Genomic DNA, 13,260 nt, shown 5'->3' with positions numbered 1-13,260 from the left:
TACACTTCAGAATTCATCCGGCTACTCTTGTCTGCTGTTATGTCATCAATAAACACAAGTGACCCAGTGCCATTGAAAGCCATGCATGCCCATGCCATAACGTTGCCTCCACCATGTTTTACAGAGGATGTGGTGTGCCTTGGATCATGTGCCGTTCCCTTTCTTCTCCAAACTTTTTTCTTCCCATCATTCTGGTACAGGTTGATCTTTGTCTCATCTGTCCATAGAATACTTTTCCAGAACTGAGCTGGCTTCATGAGGTGTTTTTCAGCAAATTTAACTCTGGCCTGTCTATTTTTGGAATTGATGAATGGTTTGCATCTAGATGTGAACCCTTTGTATTTACTTTCATGGAGTCTTCTCTTTACTGTTGACTTAGAGACAGATACACCTACTTCACTGAGAGTGTTCTAGACTTCAGTTGATGTTGTGAACGGGTTCTTCTTCACCAAAGAAAGTATGCGGCGATCATCCACCACTGTTGTCATCCGTGGACGCCCAGGCCTTTTTGAAATCCCAAGCTCACCAGTCAATTCCTTTTTTCTCAGAATGTACCCGACTGTTGATTTTGCTACTCCAAGCATGTCTGCTATCTCTCTGATGGATTTTTTCTTTTTTTTTCAGCCTCAGGATGTTCTGCTTCCCCTCAATTGAGAGTTCCTTAGACCGCATGTTGTCTGGTCACAGCAACAGCTTCCAAATGCAAAACCACACACCTGTAATCAACCCCAGACCTTTTAACTACTTCATTGATTACAGGTTAACGAGGGAGACGCCTTCAGAGTTAATTGCAGCCCTTAGAGTCCCTTGTCCAATTACTTTTGGTCCCTTTAAAAAGAGGAGGCTATGCATTACAGAGCTATGATTCCTAAACCCTTTCTCCGATTTGGATGTGAAAACTCTCATATTGCAGCTGGGAGTGTGCACTTTCCGCCCATATTATATATATAATTGTATTTCTGAACATGTTTTTGTAAACAGCTAAAATAACAAAACTTGTGTCACTGTCCAAATATTTCTGGACCTAACTGTATGTTCACCATTAACTTGGATAGTACTTTTATTTGTCAGACACAGGGCTGTTACTATTGAGACTGATCACATCAGCTAATATCATTACATTAGAAAATTTTTGCAAAATGAAGAATAATCCATATTCCATAAGATTTTACGCTGCACGTCAGTATTAACCAGTCTGTTGTTTCTTTTCTAGACCCTCAGTCATCAGATTCAGCTAAAAACAAGATGGCAACCGGGATTGTGGGAATTGTGTTAGGACTGGTATTTTTTATTGTTGGCCTTGTCATCTACATGAGAGGAAGAAAAGGTAATAGAAAATTAGTGTAAAAGTTTATTACAGTAGCTGTAAGACAAAAAGAATAATTCATTAAATATTCTTTATTGAATTTTAGGGCAAACGCCTTTTCCTGGACATCAGAATGAGCGTGAGTTTTTTTTTGTTTTTTTTTTGTTTATATATTTGTAAATGCTGAAAGTTTTTATGTAACATAATAATGCAATAATAATGTAATAAGCTTCAAAAATCTTATATCTATAATAATTAATAGAAGAAAGGGAAAATGTTAGGACTGGTCATTAATATCCGAGCAGTGGGAGCCTGATCCTATAATCGCTACCGATCAGCTGATACCTGATGGCGTGGCTGCTGCGAGTTCACAGCGCCACTTATTGTGTAGTGGCCGGTCTCAGGTACTGCAGCTCAGTTACTATACACTTCAATGAGCGCTGAGCTGCAGTACCTGAAGAACGGCCACTACACAGTGTACAGAGCTGTAGTGTCATCTCCATAAACTATGCACTTCTGGCGACTCCCAATAATCTGATTTTTATGTTGCGGATTTATGAAAACCCGGTTAAGGTTAAGAGGCTGCTGATAAGTCTTTGGCTTTACCCAGAGAGAAACTAGATTGGATGATGAAACTTTACATTTATTCCACATACTCTCCACTAATGTCAACACACTTCTTAGATCGGTATTCCAAGTTCTGTAAGCCTAGCAAACCAGGCATCCGTAGCAGCCATGGCACCAGAAATGGTGTGAAATTTGGTACCTTTTTGAGGTGTTTCTTCAGGTTTGGAAACAGATGTTAGTCTGAGGGCATTAGATCTGGTGAATAATGTGGGTTGTCAACCAGCTGGAAGCCCAGCTCTGCCAGTTTTGCCGTGGTCACTTGTGCAGTCTGAGCAGAGGCGTTATCTTGCAGGAACAAGATTCCTTTGGACAGCTTGCCGCACCTTTTGGCCTTCAGAGCTGCCTTCAGTTGGTCCAAAAGTTCAATGTAATACCTTGCATTGGTGGTGGAACCCTTTTGAAGGTAGTCCACTAGCAGCACACCCTCCTTATCCCAGAACACAGACGCCATCACCTTAGTGACTGATTTGTGCACCCTGAACTTCTTTGGACGAAGAGAACCACTGTGCCTCTGCTCTTTTGACTGCTCCTTGTTTTCAGGGTCATACAAATAAATCCAGGTCTCATCCATAGTGACCGGTCGCTCCAGGAAGTTCTTCTCAGTCCGGAAACGCTGACAAATGGACCAGGAAGTTTTCACTCGCTGCTTCTCTGATCTGTTGTCAAACATTTGGGGACTCACTTTGCAGATCGCTTCCTCATGTCCAAATGTTCATGGATAATGACACAAACACGTTTACGGGAAATCCCCATGATGTCTGCTATTGCTTTAGCTGAAATTCATTGATTCTCCAGTATGAGGTTGTGCACAGCATCGTCGATCTCCGGAACAACAACCACTCTCGGGCGTCCGGGACGTTCCTCATCATTGGGGCTGAAGTGGCCCGTTTTAAATTTGGCAACTTAGTTCTTAACTGTGGAATATGAAGGGCATTGATCCTCCAATGCCTGTGACATATCACCATGAAACCTTTTGCGGACTTTCCTTGCAGAAACAAGAATTTTATCCCTTCTATGCTTTCGTTTGCTGTGAATATCACATTACACTCCGCCATTTTGTTTTCCCGCGTGCATAGAACACTGTTGCCATAAGCAACAAACACAAAATTTTGAAAACCTATATTACACATAAGGCTTTAATGTGATGTAACATTCGTTACCATAGAAACAAAAAAAAATCACAAAGCCAAACACTTATCAGCAGCCCCACGTACATTCATATGGTTGATGGGGAACCCATGACATCGAATGTATTCCTAATGGCAAGAAAGACACCTGTGAAGAAGACGTTTTTAGTCTATTCTCTGTTTGCAGATTATTATTAACACTAATCTAATTGTCTTCCAATAATAAGTCGTTGATGGATTTTTAAAAATGTCCTACACTTTACGTATAACAGCCCATTTTAGATATTTCTGAAATTCATAGCTTACTTTATAGTTAAACCTTTGAATAACAATTAGAATCATTCACATTTGAGGTGAGTTCTTAGTAGATTCAGTGCCCGGGACCTCAATATACCTGTACTGCCGCCCATCACCTTCATTGATTGTTCAGTTGATAGTCATCTCTTCCAACTTTTCCATACATGTGAATACAGAGGAAAGCCTCTGCTGCAAACATTTAGATGTTTAGATTACTACAATCCCCATCAAAGTAATATAGAACATAGAGTATTGTGATAATTTTCCTTCAGATCATAATTTCCTTACACATCAGTAGGACCAGTGTTCTTCTTTGCCTCCAAAATACAATAGAAGGACGTATCTCTGCCATATTAGTAATGTGCAACACTTTTGCTCCTGTACAACAGAAGGTACCTATGGTAGGCTGCGGAGATCCAGTCTTGTCACTTTTACCCTCATGGCTTTTTGCTTGGTAGCCACAAAAACTCTTTCATACTTCAGTTGTTTTTTTTTGTTTTTTTTTTTCCAAACATTGGTTTCAGAATCTGCATCTAAATCCTGCAACAAACCACAGGATTATATAAGTGAACTAGCTGTAGTACCTGGGCATTGCCCGGGATAGTAACTGTCTTTCTCCCAGTCTCTGTCTGTGTGTCGCTGTCTGTCTGTCTGTCTCTTTCCTTGTCTGTCTCTGTCTGTCTGTTTCAATCTCTCTGTCTGTATTTGTATCAGTCTATCTGTCTCCATCTCTGTGACTGCTTGTCTCTCTATATCTCTATCTCTGTTGTGTCTGTCTGTCTCTCTCTATGTCTGTGTCTGTCTCTTTCCTCGTCTGTCTGTGTCTCTTTCCCGGGCTGTCTCTTTCCCGGGCTGTCTCTTTCCCGGGCTGTCTCTTTCCCGGGCTGTCTCTTTCCCGGGCTGTCTCTTTCCCGGGCTGTCTCTTTCCCGGGCTGTCTCTTTCCCGGGCTGTCTCTTTCCCGGGCTGTCTCTTTCCCGGGCTGTCTCTTTCCCGGGCTGTCTCTTTCCCGGGCTGTCTCTTTCCCGGGCTGTCTCTTTCCCGGGCTGTCTCTTTCCCGGGCTGTCTCTTTCCCGGGCTGTCTCTTTCCCGGGCTGTCTCTTTCTATCTCCCCACTGACATCATATTACCTCACACATAAGCTTCTTATACTAACAGTTTATTTTGTTCCTGTAGCAACCTCTTACAGTTGCTATTAATAGCCTGTAGCTCCCACCTCCATTCAGTTTAATGGAGGCAGAATTTTGGAGAGTAACTGTAAAGCGTGGGGTTCAATTTTCCCATCAAAACATAGTCTATGACGTTCCCTGAGTCACATGGCGTGTCTGTGCAAAATTTCGTGATTGTAAAGGCGACAGTGCAAATTCCTTTAGCGGTGTCACACACACACACACACACACACACACACACACACACACACACACACACACACACCCCTTTATATATTAGATGTGGTTTTAACAAACTTCCTCACTCGGAGTGTTAAAAAAAAAATTGTAATTTTGAGCTTGTGGAGAATTCCCAAATCCACAGAAAATCTGTGGGGAAAAAAAGTTAAATCCGCAGATAAATTCTGCACCAGAGTCAACAACAAAATTTACATTTAAGACATTGTGACATCAGGTGCTGATTTTTCAGATGCATTAACTGCATAATTTTTATGTTTTTTTTGTCCATCTGAATCTCGCTTAGAAAATGTGATATTTACTCAGATTTCTTAGTGAACGACTGAGGAGATGAACTCTGATCTGTCCCCTGTCCCTACTGCCTCATATATTTACTGACCTTTCACCATATATATTTTCTTTCTCTGAAACCAATTAAGAGTTTCCTTGGCTGTGTGTTTGGGATCATTGTCTTGCTGAAATATCCACCCACATTTCATCTTCATCATCCTGGTATATGGCATCAGATTTTTATCAGGAATGTCTTGGTACATTTGTCCATTCATCGTTCAGTTACATGAAGTTTACCAGTGCCATATGCGGAAAATCAGCCCCACACCATGATGTTCCCACCTCCAATCTTCACTGTAATTGGTAGTTTTTTTGGTTGATTTTGCTTTTTGACCTCTAAACATGGTACATGGCCTCCAAAGTGTTCAAGTTTGACCTCATCTGACCAGGCTATATTCTCCCAGCATTTCACAAGCTTCTCTTGTAGAGCGAACATTAAACGCACTTGAACATGTTTTTTGATGTCTTTCGTGGTGAGCGTGCATACAGGAGCGTGCATACAGGCCATGGAGGGGGGGAGTGTATTACATATTGTTTTCTTTGAAACAATTGTACCTGCTGATTCCAGACCTTTCTGTAGCTCTCCACATGTGTCCTTGGCTCTTGTGTGTAATCTCTTTTTATTAAGATAGAAAACAAGGTTTAACAAAAATCAGTGACATATAATACGAACAGGAGCTGCGTTGCGCAGCCGAGGTAGTCTTCTCGTAGCCGCAAAGATACACCTTTTTATAACAGCAGCTGGATAACCAAAGAATACAGTACCTTAACTTAGCTCATGAAAAATCCCCAACGAATAGGGCCTCCAGCCTCTGACTAGACGAAACGAGCTATAGAACATTGTAGCTGAGACAAAGAAGATAGGAGCTAAAGCAATAGAATAGAGAGGAAACCAGAAGAAAAGAGGGAAGGGATGGGGGGGGGGGGGAAAGGGAACGGTATCCACAGCGGTGTGTATTCCCGGGAAGACCTGTTCTAGGTATTCCATGCCACATGGTCCAATCAGGACCTTCCAAGAATGGTCCGAAGTGTCGGGGAGTCTGGAAATAGAATCCAGGGGGTCCAGATCTTTAAGAACATTTTCAACTATATCGTTGTGTTCTGCCATTAGAGTCTCCATTTTATAGATGCTGGACATCTCCGTGAACTATTCCTCCATGATGGGCACCTCAGAGGATCTCCAATACTTGGGGATCACCTTGCGAGCGGCGGTAAGATTGTATCTCAGCAGGCCCATTCTCTCTCATTTGAATGATCCAGGGAGGAACAAGAGTAGGGCCACCTGATTAGAGACCACCACTGACCACCAGTGTGCAAAATTTTGTGGCTGTAGCTGCGACCGTGCGGATGCCAATCCCGGACACACACACACACACACACACACACACACACACACACACACACACACACACACACACACATAGATACACACACAGATACACACACACATTCAGCTTTATATATCTAATATATAAAGCTGTATGTGTGTGTGTATGTGTGTGTGTGTATGTCCGGGATTGGCATCTGTACCGTCGCAGCTACAGCCACAAAATTTTGCACACACACTTCTGGACCTCGAGAGCGTCATAGGCTATGTTTTGAGGGGAAATTTTAACCCCGCTCTTTACAGTTATTCGCCAAAAAACCTGCCTCCATTAAAGCAAATGGAGCTGGGAGCCACAGTGCAGCCAGAACTTCAGAAGAATGCGCAGCTACACCCTTATATGGAATTTTGGCGTGTCACAATGCAGTCAGGGAAAGAAACAGACAGGGAAAGAGGCAGACACCGACAGGGTAAGAAACAGACAGACAGGGTAAGAGACAGACACAAAGAGACAGACAGACAGGGAAACAGACTGACAGACAGGGAAACAGACTGACAGACAGGGAAACAGACTGACAGACAGGGAAACAGACTGACAGACAGGGAAACAGACTGACAGACAGGGAAACAGACTGACAGACAGGGAAACAGACTGACAGACAGGGAAACAGACTGACTGACAGGGAAACAGACTGACTGACAGGGAAACAGACTGACTGACAGGGAAACAGACTGACAAAGAGACAGAGGGAAAGACACACACACACTTACACACATTCAGCTTTATACATTAGATATAACAAAAATCATACACAATAAATTCTAGAATACCCGATGCATTAGAATTGGGCCACCTTCTAGTTATGATATATGCTCCAAACATGACAAGCCACACCCCCCACCTGCTCATAATTAGTGATGGTATACAACAGATGTGGTTATTAGAGGCAAATGACACAATATTATGCACAAAATAATCTCCCATCAATATATATACACTAGCTGTACTACCCGGCTTCGCCCTGGTTAATAACTGCTGTTAACAAAATAGAATGTATTAACAAAAATGTATTCTGCACATATAAACCACAAAACAAATAGATATAAATGTAATTATGTCTGTCTCCCCCTCTGTCTGTGTGTCATCTATCTCTTTCCCTGTCTGTCTATCTATCTATCTACTCTGTCTCTTTCCCTGTCTGTCTCTTTCCCTCTCTCTTTCCCTATGTCTGTCTCTTTCCCTTTCTTTCCCTGTCTGTTTCCCTGTGTCTGTCTCTCTCTCTTCGTCTGTGTCTGTCTCTTTGTGTCTGTCTCTTACCCTGTCTATGTCTGTTTCTTACCCTGTCTGTGTCTGCCTCTTTCCCTGGCTGCATTGTGACACGCCAACATTCCATATAAGGGCGTGGCTGCGCATTCTTCTGAAGTTCTGGCTGCACTGTGGCTCCCAGCTCCATTCGCTTTAATGGAGGCAGGTTTTTTGGCGAATAACTGTAAAGCGCGGGGTTAAAATTTCCCCTCAAAACATAGCCTATGACGCTCTCGGGGTCCAGACGTGTGAGTGTGCAAAATTTTGTGGCTGTAGCTGCGACTGTGCAGATGCCAATCCCGGACATACACACATACATACATACACACATTCAGCTTTATATATTAGATTGAATCAGTTCTAACATTTATCCCCTTTGGGATGCAAGTGTCATACCACATAATCCACCTGGCCTCTCTGTTCTGTAAATTTCTCAGTCTATCTTCCCCTCTCCTCGGGTGACTGCTTGTATCTCCTGCATGCTCATGCAGAAAATGACAGGCGGCTCCAGAAAGACTGCGAGTGGTAGGATTCTGATTGTCATATAAATGTTCAGACAATCTTTTTCTGAGTGTCCTGCTCATACAGCCAAAGTACTGTTTAATGCATTTGGTACAAGTAATAACATATACACTGCCGCAGACATCACTGCGGCCGGCCCCAGTCTCCGTAAGTGACTGGGCTGTGGACTGAGTTTCATTGCTCGTCAAAGCCCTGTATCTCACGCGTTCTCTCCTTCACTGCAGAGCGCCATAAGCAGGAGCATTTCTGGGCTGTGACGAGCGATGAAACTCCGCCCTCAGCCCAGTCACTGAGGAAGACTGAAGCCCGCCGCGGTGATGTCAGGTTAACTGGAAGTTGACGTGACCTCAACGAATCTCAGAGGTCACGGAGCCCAGGGAGGGGGGGTCACTTCATGGGGATGAGTGGACCACAGTAGCGCCACTCGCAGGCAGAATTGGCTGATGAAGGTATTTAGAAAAAGCCTTCCCTATCAGTTTTACAGAGTAGTGAACCACCCCTTTAAGTAAATTACTTTGTCTAAATTTTAGTAATGTTACTTTAATTATAGACGTAGACTGGAAGGATTAATCATAGTTTTATTTTCTTTCAGGATTTTTGCAGTAATCTGGATCATATCTCTTCTATTGCAAGTCTCATCTTCTATCTATTCAGTCTCTAATGCAAATAGGAGTTACCTGAAGTTCAGCCCAAGACATTTTTATTCATGTGTATGTAGCTATAAATATGCCGTGCAATTTCATTGCTTTGCAGCATGTGCAGCTTAAAGGGAATATTTTAATTTGTTGTGTTGAAAATATCTGGGTTTTGTATTTTTGTAATATTTTTTGACACTTGTTAAAAATCTTAAATTTCAACTTTTATTTTACCTAATGTTGTCCATTGGAGGGATAAAATCTCAAAATATGTGGAAAGAGGGATTTTCACCTGTTTTTCTTTAAATCAGTATAAATGGACCAGTGGGTTGTTATTTTACAAAACCATGAGCATCCATAATCCTGACCGCTGCAGACCCCCCGACATCTTCACTATTGCAGTACAATGCTAATCAGAGCCCACGGTAGCAACTCCTGGGTCCACAGTAAGAGCACGAGCAAGAACAATTTGACCCCCAATGGAGCAGATTTCCATCATAGATGAGTAAGCGTAACAGTGGTTACATCTATGGCAGCGTGAAGGAGCATCAGAACGGAAACTCCTGTCCATATGCCCCATTAGGACTAACATATGTCACATTTTCCCTAATTAAAGGAGCGTTCCATGGACGTCGGATTATTTTATAAATGGAACAAATTGAAAATTAATATTGTGAATCCATGCTCCACCTCCGCGATTCCCGGTCTCTGATGGTCTCTGCTTTAGCACATTAAAAAACTACACAAATTTCTGCTCAGCCAATCACTGGTTGCAGTGGTGATTGTGTCAGACAGTGATTGGTTGAGCAGGCTTTTTCTATGCATTGAAGACTGGACCAGAGAGAAACGGGCGTTGCGGAGAGTAAGTATGGAACATATTATTAGTTCCATACAATTTTGCTTTTCAGAAAATAACTTTGTTTCCATGTAACGCCTCATTTAACTTCAATAGTAAATAAAAAAAAATTGTGGTAGAAAAAAGCAGGTGCAAATTATTTAGAAACTTTTTTTTATCCTTATCAGTTTTAGGAACTTGTTCATTTCTGTTTTCAGGTGTATACATTCAACGCTTTTATATATCGAAGGACTGATTAACAGCATTATAGCGGATATGCATAGATTTGCATTGTATTGATTTTGCTTCATATCTGTTGCGTTTCCTCCATATGTCAGGTGACTTTTAGCTTCTATTTTATTACTTAAGACAAGAGATTTAAAGCTTTTTAAATTAAAAGGATATTTCATGAAATGATTGAACATGTACCGTGCAGAATAAAATAATTTGGTTCCTAAACAATTGCGTCTTCGTGTCGTTATTATTGTATGATGTTTAGGCTTTTTACACTGTAAAGGTTCATGTAAAGAGAACTCGACATTATTATAGTCTCAATAAAATAAGGCCACCAGTATGATTTCCTAATTAAGCCATACCAATGGGTACTAGTACACTTATTGTATAATGATTTCAGCTAAACCATTTTTTTTAATGTGACTTACCATATATACTTGAGTATCAGCCAACTTGAGTATAAGCCAAGGCCCCTAATTTTGCCACAAAAAACTGGAAAAATGTATTGACTCAAGTATAAGCCTAGGGTGGGAAATGCAGGAGCTACTGGTATATTTCAAAAATAAAAATATATTCCAATAAAATATGTGCCCCATCCTTGTCCCCCCCCCCCTTGTAGTAATGTGCCTTTTCTTGTGCCCTGTAGTAATGTGTAATGTGCCCCATCCTTGTTACCCCTTGTAGTAATGCCCCATCCTGGTGCCTTTGTAGTAATGTACCCATCCATGTCCCCTATAGTAATGTGTCCATCCTTGTATTCTGTAGTAATGTGCCCCATCTTGGTCCCCTTCTTGTAGTAATGGGCCCTATCCTGTAGTAATGTGCCCATCATAGTTTCCTTGTAGTAATATGCCCCATCCTGTAGTAATGTGCCCATACTGGTCCCCTTGTAGTAATGTGCCTCATCCTTGTCCCCCCTTATAGTAATATGCCTCATCCTTGTCCCCCCTTATAGTAATGTGCCTCATCCTTGTCCCACTTATAGTAATGTGCCCATCCTTGTGTCCTGTAGGAAAGTGCCCCATCTTGGTCCCCTTTTTGTAGTAATGTGCCCCAGCCTCCGCCATCTTGTAGTAATGTGCCCCATCTTGTAGTAAAGTGCCTTATCCTGTAGTAATGTGCCCATCCTGGTTCCCTTGTAGTAATGTGCCCTGTAGTAATGTACTCCATCCTGTAGTAATGTCCCCATCCTGTAGTATTGTGCCCATCCTGGTCCCCTTGTAATAATATGCCACATTCTGTAGTAATGTGTCCATCCTTGTGCCCTGTAGTAATGTGCCCATCCCTTAGAAATGTTCTCATTCCGGTCCCCTATTATGCCATTGTGCACATACACACAAAAACAATTCTCCCCTGTCCTCCATTACTGCGGTGTCCTCTTACATGCTTCTTGCGGACCACAGGCACATAGAGCCCTCAATCGTTCGATGCACGGTGCTGCTGTCTACCGTTGATTTACTGCAGTTGGATGGTTTGCGGTGCGCGTTGCTTCTTGCAGACCGCTGGCACCCAGATCCCTGCATGATCGCATCCGTGCAAAGGGCCACCGTGGCCGTCATCGCTTTACTGCAGTTGAATGCTTTGCGGTGCCACAAACCAACTGCAGTAAATGATGGCAGCATCGGCCTTGCGCACTGGACACTATCATGGAGGGGTCTATGTGCCTGCGGTCTGCAAGAAGCAGATAAGAGGACACTGCAGGAATGGAAGACAGGTGAGAATAATATTTTTCTGGGAAAAACAAAAGGCTGAAAAACTCTGCTTATACCCGAGTATATACGGTAATCAATTTTTATTCCATTTTTTGCAAGTCAGTGTACTGAAAAAGCTACATTTTTGGTGTGCTTTTTTAATTATTTATTTATTTATTGTGTTCATCAGCTTATGATACAGTTTCATAGATTGGGTGGTTCCGAATATGGCGATACCAAACATGTACCTTTTTTGTTCACTTTTATGTTTGCATAACAGTTTTTCTAGTGTTGAAATATGTTGCCTTTATTTTATTCACACCTTTTTATTTTTTTTTTTTATTTATTACTTAGTCACTATATGGGATTTGCCTGATCGCTGATCTAATACCCTGCAATTCTTCTGTACTGCAGGATACTAGATCTCAGTTTTAGAGCTCACACTGACATATGTTCTCTAATGCGAGAGAATCGGATGGTTTATGCAAATTAAACTTGGCTCAAACTGTATCAGCGTATATCCGACTGCACTTGGATGACATCTGAGTGCAGTCTGATATATGTACGCACCTATTGACTTGAATGGGGGGCGCCGTCTGATTTGATCGGCCAGTTGCAGCATACAGCGTTTCGTTTTTTTTCTCATGCCAAATCAATGGGAGCAAATAAGAGCTGGTCGGCCCTGCACCATACTATAACATTGCATAAAGAGAGAAAAAGGAGTATTAAATGGCCAACCATAATGTAAATAAATATCAAAACCAATGCCTTATGATATCAAAGTGAAATATATTTATTACACATAAATTCAGACAATTGGTAAAATTACATGTAGGGAGAAAAGACATGAAAGTAGGAACAATGATCCCAGAAAAACATTCCCAAAAGGGAGAGACACTGCCCAGACAAATATTAAGTAGAATGGGTAAGCAGCACCCTAACATAAAAGTAAGAGGAACCGTTTCCTCATAGGGCATGTACAATTACAACAGAGCTGCTTACCCATTATAATAAAGTGCAAGGTGCTAAGTCAAGATCAGGGCAGTAGTCCAGTCAGGGTGGGAGAAGCCCCAACGCGTTTCGCTGCGTTGCTTCCTCGGGGGGCGATGTGTACATAGTCTGTGGCCAAAGAGCACCCCTTTATACCCCCGTTTATTACCCGAGATCGCCGCCATCTGCGCCGCATGTGTCGCATCTGCGCTCCCCGTCCACCCACCGCTTCCGGGTCTCGTCGGCGGAAGTGACGCCAAAGCAGCGTTCCCTCCCATCGCAACAGAGCTCCTCAGCGTGGGTAGAGACAGGGAGCGGCAAGAGACATGCGCCGCGGCCATCTCAGTTGTGGGCAGGTGAGAGGGCGTCCCCAAACTCACCATACCACACTAAATATGGAGACCTGATGGTGTAGTCAGGGTCCATTATATTCCACATAGCAAAAGCAGTCACAATAGAAGAGCTGCATTATATTCCACATGCAAAAGCAGTCACAATATAAGAGCTGCAGACACTAATATAGAGTAAGTCATCAGAAACTAATTTGTGGAATATATCTACTGCTGGACAGAGTGAAAATGGGGGGAACGTGGTTGATCGCGGACAGATGGAATAAGGTATTTTACCTCCAG

The 13,260-nt window shown here is 42.4% G+C and overlaps 1 protein-coding gene across 1 annotated transcript in view; it reads left to right on the top strand.

Moving 5' to 3' along the window:
* LOC142250904 (H-2 class II histocompatibility antigen, E-S beta chain-like) overlaps positions 1–10,167 on the top strand; it is a 101,608-nt gene extending 91,441 nt beyond the window's left edge. The window contains exons 4-6 of the mRNA XM_075323221.1: positions 1,214–1,327; positions 1,413–1,445; positions 8,836–10,167. Of these exons, the coding sequence (XP_075179336.1) occupies positions 1,214–1,327; positions 1,413–1,445; positions 8,836–8,849 (161 nt within the window). The 3' untranslated portion in view covers positions 8,850–10,167. The remainder of the gene's footprint in view (positions 1–1,213; positions 1,328–1,412; positions 1,446–8,835) is intronic.
* Positions 10,168–13,260: the final 3,093 nt, after the last annotated feature.

Source organism: Anomaloglossus baeobatrachus, chromosome 9 (genome assembly GCF_048569485.1).
Source record: "Anomaloglossus baeobatrachus isolate aAnoBae1 chromosome 9, aAnoBae1.hap1, whole genome shotgun sequence".
Classification (NCBI taxonomy): domain Eukaryota; kingdom Metazoa; phylum Chordata; class Amphibia; order Anura; family Aromobatidae; genus Anomaloglossus; species Anomaloglossus baeobatrachus.
The sequence above is the reverse complement of the archived record's forward strand: the minus strand, read 5'-3'. Positions and strand labels throughout refer to the sequence as shown.